Here is a 17,314-nt window from a genome sequence, read left to right on the forward strand (position 1 = left end):
CCTAATTCCTTTAACATTTTGACGCATTTGCTTAGAAAGTCTTTGCACTTTCCAGCCCCTCTTGCACAGAGGAGTGGTGACATTCTAACCAATAATTTAAAAAATCTCAGATTTTCTGGAAGTTTCTTGGAAAGCTCTTATTTTCCTAATGAATAGGATAGACAAGAGAAGCACTTTCAGAATGGCAGGATAAGAAGCTCTGAAAATCTGTTCCTCCAGAATGGCGATGTGAACACCAGCAAAATTGTTGAAAAATGAATGGAGCCTCAGAGACCTTTGGGGCGTCATCAAGAGGATCTACACAGGCACAGTGGGAATCACAGAAAGAGAAAAATAAGGGGACACAAATACTATTTGAAGAAATAATGGGTGTAAATTCCCCAAATTTGATGAAAAAATCCATCTATATCTCCAAAAGCTTAATAAATGAATATTCGTTTATTGTCATTTATTCATTTATTCTCAAAATAGAATAAATGAAAGGAGAGCCATACCTGCACACACTGTAGTCAAACAATCAAAGGGAAAGTGGGAGTCCTGGAAGCAGCAAGAGCAAAATGAGTCATCAGGTAAATCAGCCCTCGTTAAAATAATAGAACCTGTTCACCTGAAACTGAAATGAGTCATCAGGTAAATCAGCCCTTGATAAAATAACAGCACCTGTTGACCAGAAGCCATGGGGCCAGCGGGCAGTGAGATGACACAGTCAGGGCACTGAAGGAAAACACTGCCAACCAAGATTTCTGTATCCAGAAAACATGCTTCCAAAAAGACAGAAGTATTACAACTCTTTAGAATTTGTCTAGAAGGTTTTCTAATACCCTCCCCTATTAATTAATTAATTAAAATTTAAAATATATCTTAGCCTTTTGGCTAAGAACAAATGTCAAAAAGAAAGAGAAATTAAGACATTCTTGGATAAACAACACCAAGAGAATTCATAAGCCTGTCATAAGAAATACTAAAGGAAGTCTCTCGGGTCAAAGTCAAAGAACACTAGTAACTCAAATCCACATTATACACAGAATTAAAGTAAGTGCAAAAAAGTGTTTTAGTAGGTATAAAATTAAAACTACAAATAATAAAAAGAATTATCAGAATTTTTCCGTCTGAATGGGGCTTAAAATATGGAAGCTGCCTTTGTAGGGTGAATTTGGGACTCTAAGTTTTCACTTCACCCACTTCCATGTTGTCTGCATTTGTTAAAAGTAGATATTTTACTTTCCCAATTAAAATTATCTTTCTAATCTTTATAAACAATTATTTAATTCCAATAAATCTTCTCTATATTGCTTTACTAGTGAGTTCTATTAAAATTTTGAAGCACAGACAATTCCCTTACAATATAAAGTATCTCCAGGCACAGAGAAGACAGGGGTTTTTCAGTGGTTTCTGGAATAGTGCAATTTTTATGCAAGAACCTAATATAACACAAAAACTATAGCCCGATTTTATTTGCGGTTATAAATGCAAAATTGCTAAAAATACTATTAACAAGTTGAATCCTTAGAGTGTTAAAAGAGTATCACTCCATGAAGAAGTTGGTTGTGATGTGGAACTATGAGGTACTTTTTTATGATACAATATAAAAGTTCATGGTACTTTTATGGTGCATTGTGAGACAGTGTTATCATGTGGCATCATACTAGCAGGTCTACAGAGAAAAGTCACAGGATTGTCTCAATCAAAAAGACATTTCATTAACCCAAATCTCATCCCTGAAAAACACTCTTAGTTATCTAGAGAAAGAAGAAAATTGTCCCAATACAGTCACCTCTTTGCCAACAGCAGACGTGACGGAAGCCTGAAGAACTCCCTGCTACAGGCACAGGCACAGGCACACTCACTCTGTCATTCTGATTATTTAACCTTGTCCTAGAGTGTCCTGCCAACGGGATAGATGCAAAACAAATAAAAGCACTGACTTCTGAAAAGAAGTACACAGAAATGTCATTATTTTCAAACAACATGTTCCTGTATTTAAAATTTGATGTTGGTTGGGCATCTAACAGTATTATGGCCAGAGGACTCAGACCACAGCTGCATCCCTGTGAGGCACAGATTCTCCAGGGCACGCGGGTCCCACGTGGGATGTGCACACTCATGTAAGCTGCACAGACGAGGCTGTCCTCAGCCCAGGGGAGCCAGAGGCCTGCTCTGAGTCTCCACCATGATGCTTCCTGTTCTCACCCCACCAAAGCCAAGGCTTCAATTTCAGTCTGCGGGGAGCTGACTCTGCCCCTGTCAAGCACTAGGAGAAGGAACCAGTAAGCAAGGAAACTTGTGGACCCCAATGGCTGTCTGTCTCGGCCAGGCCTGGCTGGGCCCACAACAGGAGAACAGGGTGCAGGGGTCTGGACAGCTCAGTTTCTGCCTAGGAAATTGTCCCTGCCACCTCACTCTGGCCACTGGAAAGGAAAGACAGGAGGAGAGGGTATGCTAATTCACCCATGAGCCAGTCTAGTTCTCCATTGTCCGTTCTTACCTTGAGGGGTGCAAAAAACCAGAGGGAGGGAAAGGCTCCTGAAGCTTCTGCCTGAGGCCAATGCTCCTTCTTAGTTCAGGAGAGGTGCAGCGTTAGGTGCAGCACAACCAATGACTTGCTCATGTGGCTAATAAATTGCCAAGAGAAAAACTGGGTTACAATGCAATATATAGTATGGAGTCTCATTTTTGTATAAATACAAGTATAGAATGGCATAACTCAAAATCCACAAGTCATTTGGTTGGATTGTAAATGACTTTTATTTTCTTCATTTCTCATCATATTTTCTATTATACATATTCATTGCTTATATAAAAGTATAAAATTGCAACCTATGAATTAAGAACTTCTATATATTGCCAGTTAGAAGACAGAATGAAAAACATTCTCTTCATTCTAACCACATACACAAAAAGCTCCACAAATTACCTGCAGACTACATTCATAGAAGGTGGAAGAGGGCCTGTATGAAGAAAATAATTAATACATGAAAGAAGAAACTAGTCAATGTGGAGCTCTACTGTGTCCCAGGATCAACAAAGACAAGATATCTTTAAAATCGTCTTCCAAATTTACCCTAATGTAAAACAAATCCAATAAAACCCTACTGTAATTTTTAAGAACTTAAATGTGGAATAATTCCAAAGAATAATTTTTTCTTAGTTTTCTACAGCCAGAATATAAACCCTTTAAAAAAATAAAAACAGAGATTAACTTTCTCAGAATTGGTCGACTCTTTCTTTCCTTTTATTTTTCTTTCATGGAATTTTCCAGTGAATTTGAGAAAGTGGAATAGAATTCCAATGTTGAATTTTCCTTCTGCCCCCACTCATGTGGCAGGTGGTGATTCAGGTACTATTGGGGGCTACTCAGACAAACCTCCTCATCAGACATCAAGAGGCTGTTGCACCAGGAGGGCCGGTACCCTGTCTAGAGGTGGCTGGCATGTGGCTGATGTTGTATTACATTAAACCCTACTCCAAACAAATTCATGGCAATACGGCTGGAGTTCCCCTTTGTCCAAAGGGCAGGACAGTCCCTCACCCCACGTTCTTAACTATGGGTTGGCAACATGTCCCTGGATGTGTTTACTGGCACACTGTCAGGTGCTAGCAACCAGGGTGTTGACATGGCCCAGCTTCGTCCTCACCAGGTCACTGACTGGAAACCCTGGGGGCCACCACTGCGGGAATCAGCCTTCGAAACGATGGCCAACAGCAGCTAATAATAAACTAATAACTTGGGCTACACGAGAGGGAAGAGGGCGTTGGTTGGTGGGTCACCCTCCTGCTCGAAACACATTATAAAAAGCCCTGCGTTTCCACAGGATTGTCCTCCCAGGCTGGCAGCGGGACCCCAGCGGCACCATGTCTGCCCTCGGAGTCAGCGTGGCCCTGTTGGTGTGGGTGGCCGTCCTCCTGCTGGTGTCCATCTGGAGGCAGGTGCACAGCAGCTGGAATCTGCCCCCAGGCCCTTTCCCACTTCCCATCATCGGGAACCTCTTCCAGTTGGAATTGAAGAATATTCCCAAGTCCTTCACCCGGGTAAGAGAAATAGTGTTGATTTGAGGGAGAATAACTCAGGGATTGGATCTGGTATGTGTGTATTCAACTGCTTTGCAGACAAATTGTGGTTGTTCAATACCAGCCTGTTGTGAGTTAACGGAATTGATAGCATCTTGGAGCGACACTCAAAATGTGTCGCTTGCGGTGCAGCTGGAGCCCGGAGCCCGCGTGCCAGGCCCTGGAGGCCCCCGCCGGTGCCTCGTCCTGGGGCTGATGATGGGGAGGCCGGCGAGGCCGGGCTGCTGCGAGGCCGGGATAACCGCGCTGGCGGCCAGATGCGCACCCGCTGGGCGTCAGCCTGTGTTTGCCAAAGCAGGAGATGAAACGTGAAGTGTTGGGCCAGCCCCTGTGACACCAATACCTGCCGCCTACGACTGTTGTGAACACTGAATGGGCCAACAAATCTAAACGTTAAATGAACTGATAAAGAACGCCCTCAGCATGGAGCAGGCGCGGGTGTTCGCGCTCTTGGGCGTGCGCTCTGCGGGGCGCCGGCTGGCGGCGGGCGGGGGGCGCCGGCTCAAGCTCGGGCTCCCGCGCCGGAACCGGGTCCAGAACCTCGACTCCAGAAGCGGGCAACTGGGCGGTTGGTGGGCGCGCCTTAGGGAAGGGAGTTGAGCCGGAGTCCGCGGAGTTGCCCGAATCCAGGCGGGTGGGGTGCGGGGCAGCTGGAGCCCCCCGCGCGCCCTGCAGAGGCAGCAGCGTCTTGTGGGGAGGGTCTCCCCCACCTCGGGCTGGACAAAGGCAGCCTTTCCCCACGTCCCTCTGGGTTCTCTAGAGCAACAGCAATACCCGCCTGGCAGGGGTGTGGCTTAGAGCCCCGCACCTCCTCGCCGGGCCGCGGGCCTGACTTCCAGCCTTGGGTCTCCGCAGCTGGCCCAGCGCTTCGGGCCGGTGTTCACGCTGTATGTGGGCTCGCGGCGCGTGGTGGTTGTGCACGGCTACAAGGCGGTGAGGGAAGTGCTGCTGGACCACAAGGACGAGTTCTCGGGCAGAGGCGACATCCCCGCGTTCCACGCGCACAGGGACAGGGGTGAGTCCGCGTCCGTGGCACGGGGCGGGGGGCGCATACCACGCCCCGGGACAGTTACGGGCGCCAGCCACTTTGGCGATGACCAAATACTAAACTAACAGTAATGTTACAGTAACAGCATCCGAAGGATGATATCGGGATTCGGGCGATGGCCCCCGCGCGTTTCCTGCGGCTGGAGGCGCACTGAGTCGCCCAGGAGTCCGGCCTCTCAGCGACCGGGCGAGTTCACAGGGATGGGCGGGGCTGCTTCTGAGCAGGAGTCGCCTCCCGCACCCCCACCGCTCCGCCTCTGGGCCCGCAGGCTCCTCCTGGGAGCGCTTTCGCCTCGTGTTCAACCGCCTGGGCACAGGTGGCTTCGTCCACCGAGGTCCCCTCACCCACGCTGAGGCGTCGGAAGCTGCGGACACTGCGCGCCTCGGGGCTTTGCTCAGCTGCAGCTGGTGACCTCCAGAGAGGGAGACTCTGATGTCCCGCTGGGGGGATGTCCTGAGACCGGGAAGGGGGAAGAGACCCACTGAAATTCCATCTCCCAGCCTCACCTCTGCTGTCTCCTCCACATTTCCTGTCTCCAGAGCCCCGAGTTCAGCAAATCCAGAAAGCGGCCTGTTGTCTCTCTAGGGAGAGGAAGGTTGGGGTCTGGAGGTCTGGCTCGTCTTTATCTGAGCATTCTCCCAGCCTCCTGGCTTCAGACCCCAGCGAGGCGGGCTGCCGGCCGGCTCCCCTCTTCCTGCTTGCAGACCCGGCCTGCTGCTGCTTTCTCCTTCCTCCCTCCCTGCCCCTCGGTTTCAAAGTAGATTAGAAATAACACGTGTCCCACATGGAAGCCTCTAGTTCCTCCTGAGTCAACTTTGATGGCGAGGCTCCAGAAAACCTTTGGCATGCTGTGTGGGATTTTTACACGGTGAGCTCACGCTCTTGCCCTATTTAGTTGTCCAGTCTACATTCCTGAAAATTGTGAACATTGAATGGGCCAACAAATCTGAAAATTAAACGAACTGATAAAGAAGGCCGTCAGCACAGAGCAGGCGCTGGTGTTCGCGCTCCTGGCGTGCGCTCTGCGGGGCGCGGGATGGCGGAGGGCGGGGTCCGGCTCCAGCTCAGGCTCCTGGGCCAGAACCGCGTCCAGAACCTTGTCTCCGGAAGCGGGCAACGGGCTGGTTATATCACAATTAGTGGCATTTGGTTTTCCTTCTTTTACATTGTGGGTTTGTTTTGCTTCTCTGGGGTTGCCAAAAACAAAATTAACCATCTCAGACCTTGTCGTTAACACAGGAGGAGCATTACTGGAGGAGGCCCTGGGGTTCTGTGGTTGAGGAGCTCAGTTCTGGTTCCGGGGAGCCCTTATCTGCCACCCACGGGTCCAAGGCACAGTCTTAGGCAGCAGGGCGGGGAGCCGAACTCACATCAACACAGATCGGGCCCAAGGGGACTTTGCTGCCTCTGCCTGGGGGCTCTAAAGCTTCATTTTCACATGACGCACAGGGCTCAGACTGGCGGAAAAGTAGCAGAGCCCTGGGCATGGGCTGCACCTGGCCTTTAAGGGACAATGATGGAAATATTCCTCATTAGCACAAAACTGAGCACAGTCTGTGTGACAACGTGTCAAGGGAACTGCACACATCCTTTCAGAAAAAGTTCATAAAACGGAGAAAGCTTCGTTCCCAATCTAGATTTTTAACCTGTTGAATGCTGTCTAAATGGGTCATCTCGGGGTGCCCTCCACTCAACATGACCACGTCTGCCCCCTGCCCCACCTGTCTCCTCAGTCCTTCCTCCACACCTTTCAGGATGAGATGAAGCCCTCAGTCCAGCTGCACCCCTGCCCCACCCACCTTATCTCATGTGGCCCGGCTCCTCTCAGGCCGGACAGCCTTGCTTCTGGAGCACGTGAGCACAGCTTTGCCAGGCACTTTCTGAGTGCCCTGCAGGCGCCTCCTAGGAGTGGTCAGTGGTCAATCAGCTAATGAAGCTGCGTAGGACATGACCCTTGTTTACCGCAGAATGCCCAGAGCTGGCAGAATGTCTTATATGCGGGAGGTACCCAAAATGTATTTATCCAGGAAGTGATGATGGATAAGAGGAAGACAGAGAGCGAGGGAGAGAGGGGGAAGGGGCCCCTGAGGTGTAAATGAGCTGTGGCTGGGAGTGTGCAGGGAAACAGGGATAATTTCAAGGTTCCTATCTGGGGGAAAATAAAAAGGTTTGTAGTTAGTTGAGATAAGGGTGGGAATAAGTGAACAGTTTCAAATAATAAAAAGTTTAGCTTTAGATACGTTGATTCCAAATGTGTTCATACTCCCAGGAGGATCCAGCAGGCAACTCTTGGGAGGAGAGACAGGGCAGGGCCAGGTCTTGGCAGCTCAGAAGGGCGCAGAAGGGACAGTTCTTGGTTCTCCCAGCTCTGATGCTTTGCACAGTCAGGGACTTGTGTGACCTGTCAGATTTTAGTGAAGAAACTTGCTGTGGAGTCGGAAAGCTGCAAGTTGAGGTGTGTGTGGTATGAGGGTTCAAAATCTGTGAGAACAGAATGGCTTTTCAAGGATGTTGTTGATAGACAGGAAAGAGGTGGGCGTTGTTTTGGAGCGGCCATATGTGGTTTTATGTAGCATGGGGAAGACTCAGCAGAAAGGAAAAAGAAAGAAGGCAAATTGACAGCATGAAGAAGAGCACCCAGGAGAGGCTACATGTGGTGAAGGAACCACAGTGCAGACTGAGGGCCCCAGAAAGGCTCCTCCCCAAAACCTGACCAGTGGCTGGTGCTGGCAGCTCCCAGGCTGGGACGTCCCTCTGTCTCTCTGTCCCTCTGTCCCCTCTGTCACTTGTTTACACCCCTGCAAACCCTGCTGTGCTCTCCCAGGCCCTCTCTAGCCCGCTTCTCCCCAGAATGGGTACTTGGAATAACCCTCTCCTGTCCCCTTTGCCTTAGGAATTATTTTCAATAACGGACCTACCTGGAAGGACATCCGGCGGTTTTCCCTGACCACCCTCCGGAACTATGGGATGGGGAAACAGGGCAATGAGAGCCGGATCCAGAGGGAGGCCCACTTCCTGCTGGAAGCGCTCAGGAAGACCCAAGGTGCGTATCTGCTGCAGGGCCCAGTCCTCATGCAGACCAGGGGAGCAGGGAGCCCTGGCTGGGTCTCCTAGACTGCATCTGAACCACAGGGAACTACGGACAAGGAGAGGGTCACGTGAGTCCACAGATACTGTGTTTTAGAACTCTAGTTTCCAGCTACACAGTTCAGGGAGCAAGGGTGGCCATTAAACATGTGACTTGTATCCTAGATACTGTCGAAAAGCAAAGGAAACTCAAACAGGTTCAGACATTCACTATCTTTTGTAAATCACCAGTTATCAGGGCACCTTCTCACAGGCCTTGGTGAACCTCAGCGGGTGACTGAGCCGGTGGAGGAGTCTCCTTGTGCCCATCTTCTGATTGCTCCGACTGCCTCTTTTCTAGGCCAGCCTTTCGATCCCACCTTCCTCATCGGCTGTGCGCCCTGCAACGTCATAGCCGACATCCTCTTCCGCAAGCATTTTGACTACAATGATGAGAAGTTTCTGAGGCTGATGTATTTGTTTAATGAGAACTTCCAGCTGCTCAGCACTCCCTGGCTCCAGGTGAAGCCACTTTCCTCTTTCATCAATCATCAACTGTATAGTTTACATTAGAAAAAGAAGGAAAATTCAGGTTATATGTGATAGACAGGCCTGCAAAAGCCAAATAACATAGCTTCAAGGGGTGTTTGATTAGACAGCCCAAATATTACTCCCAGAGTCATCTCTGGGGCCCTACGCACCCCCTTTCCTAACGTCAGGATGCGTAATGACCTGTGTGTGCACATTTGCCATGCAGTGTGCACTGCTGAGGAGAATGGTGCCCAAGAAGGACACTGTTGACCCAAAATGTTCCAAATAAACAATGATTACAGCCACAAATTCAGGTTTGGAGAATGTGTTGTTGTTCTAACACACAGAATTATGTTGCATCCAGAAGAAAATAGTAAAATATTTTTTTACCTCTCTAGCTTTACAATAATTTCCCCAGCTTACTACACTACTTGCCTGGAAGCCATAGAAAAGTCATGAAAAATGTGGCTGAAATAAAGGAGTATGTGTCTGAAAGGGTGAAGGAGCACCTTCAATCTCTGGACCCCAACTGCCCCCGGGATCTCACCGACTGCCTGCTTGTGGAAATGGAGAAGGTAGGCTCGGCCCTCCCATGATGTGGGCTCTCCGGGGTGGGCAGAGAGTGCACGATTTCAGATTTACAGTGTGACCTGCACTCGCTGGTGTCCAGGCCTTCCAGCGCAGCACGCTCTTAGTTTCACACACACACTCTTGGCTTCAGCATGACCACTGGACGCAAGTCAGCCTGCCTGGCTGCCAAGCTGGCCTGGGGCTTTGGGGTGGTGTGGGTGGGCCCCTTAGCCCTCTCCAGGCCCTGCTGCTCAACCCTTTCTAGTCCACAGACTTTGAGAATTGCATTTTGTCTGAGGAGAAGCCCTCAGCCTTCCTTGTGGGCATGTACTCCCCAAGTGCACAGGTGCAAGACTTCCAGCCCTCCCCAGCTTCATCCACCTGCAGCCGCTCAGGACCCTGATCCCCTGCCTCCTTCCCAGCTTGGAGAAGCTTCTTGTGTCCTTGTCTTGTCCTTTCCTGTGGCTTGTGGCTCAAGAACAACATGTGGAGCCCACCCTGATTTCCCGGAACTGTCTGAGCATCTCCTCCACCAGTTTGGCCCCTCATGGCAGCAGACACTAGCCCTGTAGCAGGAGGGGTCAGCAGGAGCCGTTTAGCTCCTGCCTGAGCTATGACCAAGGTCAGGGGGATGTCGCCTCTCCCAGGGTGGCCCTCATGCTGTTGAGGGAGACAGAGCCCTGTCCTGCCCTCAGCAGGTTTCCAGGGAGCCTCAGTTTCCATGGCTGTGCGGGGGAAACGACCCTGTCTGTCACAGCTCCAAGTCACAGTTCCGCTGGGAGAGCCTCTTGGACACTGTCTCCTGTGTCCCTGTGGAGCTGGGAGGTGGCTGGTTCTGTGCTGAAAGGAGACAAGCAGCCCCTTCTCCTCCTGTCTGTCTCTGGCATCACAGGAAAAGCACAGTGCAGAGCGCTTGTACACAATGGACGGTATCACCGTGACTGTGGCCGACCTGTTCTTTGCGGGGACAGAGACCACCAGCACCACTCTGAGATATGGGCTCCTGATTCTCATGAAATACCCTGAGATCGAAGGTAGGCAAGTGACTGGAGGGACACTGTGCGTGCGGATGAATCCCCCTGGATGGCCAGCCTTGCGCATTTTAGGCTGCAGCTTTCTGTTTGAAGCTCTTTGTTAACCCTCACGGTGATGTGGTGAGATGGCTGGATGCACTGCTTTGAGGGGAGATGTTACTGTCTGTGCTGGACACCTGGTACTCTTGTACACTAGTTGGTCCATACCCCACGAAGAAGCCCCTGGTTGCAGGAAACATCCCAACACCAGAGTGGAGAGAGGTGGCAGGGTCTGCATTCTGCTCCATAAATAACCTGTTTATGACAGAGAAGATAATGTCCCAGTTCCCCCGAGTAAGACCTGGTCTTCTACGCAGAGCAGGTGGGGAGGTTGGAGCTGGAGGGGAGGGTCCTTGCTGGGGCGTCTTCCTCAAATGCAGATGTGAGGAGGGAAGTCCAGGAAGAAGCAGCTACAGCTGCCCCGGACCCTCGTCATTCCTTCCCCAGGTCTCCTCCCAGCGGTACCTGGGGCAGTTGGAACTCTGTGCCTGGAGGAGGTGTGAGGGGTCTGGGCCTAGGTGGGCAGAGGGTCGTGTCCTGAGAAGCACCCATCTGGGCCAAGTAGAGGTGATGTGAGGGCACCCGCATGCAAACAGGCCAGTCAGGACTGGCTCCAAGTAAAGGGCAGGAAAGGGAGCTGCAGCCTGGCTGGAGACTGCCCGGGGGCCCAGAGCCCCTGCCTCTTGCTGGGCTGGACACAGGGCTGGGCAGCCTCTGCCCGAGGCAGTTCACAGCCGGAGTGGTGTGTGCTGCCCTCCTCAGAAAGCTGCTGCTAATGGTCACTTGTGGTCTTAAGGCTCGTCAGTTCCTGAAAGCAGGAATTACAGGCTATGAAGTTATTTCCCCCAAGAAAGTCGACATGTGACGGACCCAGGGTCAGACCCTGGCTTTTCTTGTTATTTTCCTCTTCCTCCTCTTCTTCTTCTTTTTCCTCTTCTTCGGTTCTCACTCTGTTGCCCAGGCTGTGCAGTGATGCAGTCATGGCTCACTGTAGCTTCTTCCTCTTGGGCTCAATTGATCCTCCCACCTCAGCCTCCCAAGTAACTGGGCCACAGGTGTGCACCACCACACCCAGCTGATTAAAATGTAAAAGAAAAATAATTTTGCCTGGGCAAGGTGGCTCATGCCTGTAATCCTGGCACTTTGGGAGGCAAAGGCAGGTAATCACGAGGTCAGGAGTTCGAGACCAGCCTGGCCAACGTGGTGAAACCCTGTCTCTCCTAAAATACAAAAAAGTAGCCGGGTGTGGTTGCATGCGCCTGTAGTCCCAGCTACTTGGGAGGCTGAGGCAGGAGAATCGCTTGAACCCCAGAGGCACTGGGTGCACTGATCGGAGATCATGCCCCACTGCACTCAAGTCTGGCAACAGAGCAAGAATCTGTCTCAAAAAAAAAAAATTTTGTAGAGACAGGTTGTTACTGTTTCGTCGGCTGGTCTTGAACTCCTGGGCTCAAGTGACCCTCCTGCCTTGGCCTCCCAAAGTGCTGGGATTATAGGTGTGGCCACCATGCCCCATCCCTGGCCTTTGCTTTTTCAATCACATGGAAATGTGAAGGGTCAAGGAGCCAAAACTTTAGGGAAGGAATCATTGCATGGATCTGCAGCAATTATAAGAGAACTTTCAACTACTCTGCACTAGGGGAACCATGGACTCAAAAAATGTTTTAAATTATTATTTATGAGGAGGTTCCAATGTAGACAAAAGGAAAATAAATATGATTGACATGCATATATCCATTGCCAAATTTAACATTTATTAACATTTTGCGATACTTACGTCAGAACTCTTCAAAAGAAAACGTGTTACAGAGCCAGCCAAAGTCCACCTCCTCACATCTCCCCACCTCTCTCCCCAGAGATGGCTCCAGAATTGCTGTGTGGCTTTGCACCTTTAACAGTTATTAGTTATCAGCACAATATTCATATTATTGCTGTATGTGTTTAATATTTCACCTGGGTACTGTACATAACATTTTGCAGCTTGTTTTTTTTTTCACTCAACATATGATGACATTCCATGGGAAACTCCAAATACGGGAAGGCTAGGCAACTTGCCCAAGGCAGCTGTGACCTCTGTCAGAAAGACAGAGACTGTCCAACTTCAGGAAGTAGACCCTGCATGTCTGATTCTGTTCTGTAAATTCCCTTCATACTTAGAAGCATGCAGTAAACAAACCTGGAGTAATTATCAATGCAAAGATTACCCTCCCAGAAGAAATTTCCAAAACACTTTCATTATCTTCTACTCATTACATGAAGAGAACTGAATAAGCCATCATCAACTAAGATAATGGATGCCAAAACATCCTGTAAATAACCTCATAGAGCTTAGCTCTCACTAAGTTTTTGGAGAATTTTCCAGTAATGCAAAGGACCCAGGGAAACTTAAGCACTGCTTAGGATGCTCCATAAACATCTTCTGGCTGGGTAGGGGAGTGGATGGATGTGGGTGGACAGACAGACGGATGGATGGATGGATGGATGGATGGATGGATGGATGGTTGGATGGATAGGTGGGTGGATGGATGGATGGGTCAATGGATGGGTGGATGGGTGGATGGTTGGATGGATAGATGGGTGGATGGGTGGGTGGTTGGATGGATGGATGGGTGGTTGGATAGATGGATGGATGGGTGGGTGGGTGGGTGGATGGATGGATGGGAGGGTGGATAAATGGGTGGATGGGTGGATGGGAGGGTGAATGGGTGGGTGAGTGTATGGGAGGGTGGATGGATGGGTGGTTGGATGGATGGGTGGGTGGGTGAATGGGAGGGTAGATGGCTGGCTGGCTGGGTGGGTGGGTGGATGGTTGGGTGGGTGCATGGTTGGTGGATGGATAGAGGGTGGATGGATGGATGGAGGGGTGGATAGATGGAGGGGTGGATGGATGTGTAGGTGGGCAGATGGTAAAAGGGTGATTGAATAGATGGGTGGATGATGGGTGGATGTCCAACTGGCCATGAACCAATCCCTTAAATTTGTCCCATTCATATCCTGGCAGAGAAGCTCCATGAAGAAATTGACAGGGTGATTGGGCCAAGCCGAATCCCCGCCATCAAGGATAGGCAAGAGATGCCCTATATGGATGCTGTGGTGCATGAGATTCAGCGGTTCATCACCCTCGTGCCCTCCAACCTGCCCCATGAAGCAACCCGAGACACCATTTTCAGAGGATACATCATCCCCAAGGTCCAGCGTGAGCCTGGAGCACACAGCATGAACGCCATCCTATCAGCTAATCGCCTTCATGCCAGGGAGCAGGATGGGGGCCCCAAGACCCCTCCCTTTGGCAGGGGTCACCGAGTGGAGAGGCTGCCCCCCAACTCGCACCCTGTGGGGTGCTGCTTCCCCAGGAGTGCTCAGATTGGCCTGGTGACCAGAGAGGTGGAGGAAATCTGGAAAATGCCTCAGCAGTTAATGTCTGGGACTGTAGTGAATTCTAATGCCAGGAAAAATCACAACCAGTTCTGGGGTTAATCCTGTGAGATTAGGGCTTTCATCTTCATTTAGACCTGACCCCTGACTGCTTTCTATCTAATCCTTCACTAAGCAACTCCCTCAGTTGGAAATATACTATCCTCTATAGCATAATATTCAAAACAGCATTCGCCCCTGGGGGTTTCTAGGTGAAAGCCCACATTTTGTTAACATGACTCACTGAGACAAGTCTTTGTTTCTTACAGGGCACGGTCATAGTGCCAACTCTGGACTCTGTTTTGTATGACAACCAAGAATTTCCTGATCCAGAAAAGTTTAAGCCAGAACACTTCCTGGATGAAAGTGGGAAGTTCAAGTACAGTGACTATTTCAAGCCATTTTCCGCAGGTGAGAACGATCAGAGGCAGCACCTTCCCTAGAGGAGCAGCCCACACTCCTCATGTCCACTCCATGTGTGCTCTGCCCTTGTCCCAGGCACCCACTGACACCCCAAACCTCACTGTGTGTCCTGTTTCTATTGACAACATGACCCACATGTACTCTTCCCTGTTCAGCAGGGAACATCTTTCAGCAGCAATCCTGGGAATGAAGTGTTGTAGGTGGATTTTTTCCCCAAAGACTAGGTATTTTACATCATTCATTGCTAAATTCTGTTTCTATTTTAACAAGACTTAGTGAAAAGCTCTCAAAGCCATATTATCCAATTCTCCCTAATTGTAAACCAGAGCTACTAAACAAAACCTAAGCTTTGGTTACCTAGAATCATCACAGGAAGCATCAAAGCCTTCCTGGGATGTGACTCAGTGACTCTCTTTGAGGCACTTGTCCTCCTTCCCAGGGCCTCATCTTAGGGATTGTTGTGGGAAGATCACACAACCAACTCCATACTTTTCACACCCAATGCTGGAGCCCCAGCTTCTAACAGGGCCCTACTTCCCTCCTGTAGGCATCACTGGTGAGCACTGGGGGTGGCTTCTTTACTGGGCAGACACTGTCTTCCCAACTTAACACCGGTTTTTGTAGTTGAGCTCTGGATAATTGAGGTTGATGAAGGCTGGTCCCTGAATTAGTCAGTGTCGCTGGTATTCTTCCACTCAAGTACATTTTGTGCTGCTTTTAATAGACAGAGAGGGGTGAGTCCTGCCTTGTGATGGCCATTTGCCCACAGCCTCCTCCCCGCTTCCCCTAGTCTCACTGTTGACAGCGTCGTGTCTCTGAAACTCCCTCAGTGTCTCATCAATACCATTGTTACTTCTAGGAAAACGAGTGTGTGCTGGAGAAGGCTTGGCTCGCATGGAGTTGTTTCTATTGTTGTCTGCCATTTTGCAGCATTTTAATTTGAAGCCTCTCGTTGACCCAAAGGATATCGACATCAGTCCTGTAAATATTGGGTTTGGGTGTATCCCACCACGTTTCAAACTCTGTGTCATTCCCCGTTCATGAGTGTGAGGAGGACCCCCAGAATCCCCTGCTTTCAAACAAGTTTTCAAATGGTTTTAGGTCTGGCTTCCTCAAACCGATTCCTTTCTTTGCATATGAATATTTGAAAATAAATATTTTCCCAGAATATAAATAAATCATCACATGATTATTTTAATTACACATGAAGTCATGGAATACCTTAATTGTTGAAGTGATTCTCACAGAGAGAGGTTTTTTTTTCCTTTGAGAGTTTCGCTCTTGTTGACCAGGATGAAGTACAGTGGTGCGATCTTGGCTCACCGTAACCTCTGCATCCTGGGTTCAAGTGATTCTCCTGCCTCAGCCTCCTGAATAGCTGGGATTACAGGCACCTACCACCATGCCAGCTGATTTTTTGTATTTTTAGTAGAGACAGGGTTTCACCATGTTGGTCAGGCTGGTCTTGAACCCCTGACCTCAGGTGATCTACCTACCTCAGTCTCCCGAAGTGCTGGGATTACAGGTGTGAGCCACTGTGCCCAGCCAGAGAAAGGTTTTAAATATATGTTTACTTTAATATTAAGTTGTAACATAACTTTCATATTATTGAAAAGCTCTTCAATCTAGGATCACATCACTTCAGTTTCAGAAACATATTGAGGTGGGGAATTTGTATTAGGTTTCTCTAAAGGGACAGAAACAATAAGATAGATGTATATACGAAGGGGAGTTTATTAGGAGAATTGAATCACACGATCACAAGGTGAAGTCCCACAATAGGCTGTCTGCAAGTTGAGGAGCAGAAAAGCCAGTTCGAGTCCCAAAACCCCAACAGTAATCCTTTCCTAACGTCAGGATGCATATTGACCTGTGTGTGACATTTGCCGCGCAGAGCGTGCACTGCTGAGGAGAATGGTGCCCAAGAAGGACACTGTTGACCCAAAATATTCCAAATAAACCATGATTACAGCCACAAATTCAGGTTTGGAGAAAGTTGTTGGACAATTCACTTTATAGGATAAGTTAATAAATAAGATTTTTCAAACCCAATTGCACTATCATCCTCACGATTCTGGAAAGGTTGAACGGACAAATGGTATCTTGAAGCTAAAATTAGTTAAACTAACAGAGTCAAGTGGTTTATTTTGGTCAAAAGTTTTTACCACTAGCCTTAATGGTAATTAGATTAACCTCTATGGGAAAACACAAACTAACCCCTTATGAAATAATTACTGTAGCATCTATTCCTTTGATAATACAACATTGTGTATCCCCTGTACTTGTTAGCTCTGATGTGACTCAATAATGCAAGGCCTTGATGCATTTTGCAAATGTACACGTCCACCACTTGAAGTAGGCTTTCTATGAACCACCAATTGATAATGTTCAGATCTTCCATCACCTGGAACCTAAAGATTGGGTCTTTTGGAGATGACACTAGAGAAAAACTGCCCTTGAGTCTCACTGAAAAAACCATACCAGGGTCTTCTTACTACTCAACACTGCAGTAAAGCTTCAGTGTCTTGAGCCTTGGGTTCATGTCTCTGGACTAAAGAGAGCTCCCTTGGTTTCTTGGACTTATCAACCTATAGGTGACTTAAAATTGAGAATATCCAAGGGAAATCTTTCTTAGAAACAGATGGCATCACGAAGTAGACAGCTTTCCTAAGATGGTGCACCAAGACTTCATTTGACTCTTTTTCATTGACTAAGATTTGTTTTTGTTTTGCATTAATGTAAAGATGTTCAAGCTTCCTCTTTTGTTAGAAACTTTCACTACTCAAACCAAACATCCTTTAAGGTCTACTGTGCAGAGTATAGCCACTCTCACTAACTGAAACAATTGCTGACTATGTCAACTAGATATATGGGAAGAATCCAAAGTAATATTAGAACCTCATCCCATACACATTTGGGTGAGCAATTCAGGAAGCTGACTTTATCAAAAGGTTTGGTATCCTTCCCTTGGCAGATTGGTTGATTTTTTTTTTCAGTGTATAAATATTATCATTCTATATTTGTTTCTTGATTGTAAAAACATTTGGAGAGCACTGATTATTATAATCAGAGCTAGGAAGATTATCAAATAATGTTCCTGCTGTTATTGTTTTTTATTCTT

At 48.5% G+C, this 17,314-nt stretch overlaps 1 protein-coding gene and 1 pseudogene across 2 annotated transcripts; both read left to right on the forward strand.

The window, feature by feature from the left end:
• The first annotated feature begins 776 nt into the window (after nt 1–776).
• Nucleotides 777–825, forward strand: LOC135965223 (U7 small nuclear RNA; annotated as a pseudogene).
• Nucleotides 826–3,816: 2,991 nt separating this feature from the next.
• Nucleotides 3,817–15,371, forward strand: CYP2E1 (cytochrome P450 family 2 subfamily E member 1). Of its 2 annotated transcripts, XM_045361800.2 has the most exons (9): nt 3,817–4,029; nt 4,924–5,083; nt 8,010–8,159; nt 8,544–8,704; nt 9,112–9,288; nt 10,176–10,317; nt 13,358–13,545; nt 14,040–14,181; nt 15,053–15,371. In XM_045361800.2, the coding sequence occupies exons 1-9, from the start codon at nt 3,853–3,855 to the stop codon at nt 15,235–15,237; spliced, it is 1,482 nt and encodes a 493-aa protein (XP_045217735.2). In that variant the 5' UTR covers nt 3,817–3,852; the 3' UTR covers nt 15,238–15,371. The 2 variants fall into 2 exon arrangements, with proteins under 2 accessions (XP_045217735.2, XP_073859244.1); XM_074003143.1 differs by lacking the exon at nt 4,924–5,083.
• Nucleotides 15,372–17,314: the final 1,943 nt, after the last annotated feature.

Source organism: Macaca fascicularis, chromosome 9 (genome assembly GCF_037993035.2).
Source record: "Macaca fascicularis isolate 582-1 chromosome 9, T2T-MFA8v1.1".
Classification (NCBI taxonomy): domain Eukaryota; kingdom Metazoa; phylum Chordata; class Mammalia; order Primates; family Cercopithecidae; genus Macaca; species Macaca fascicularis.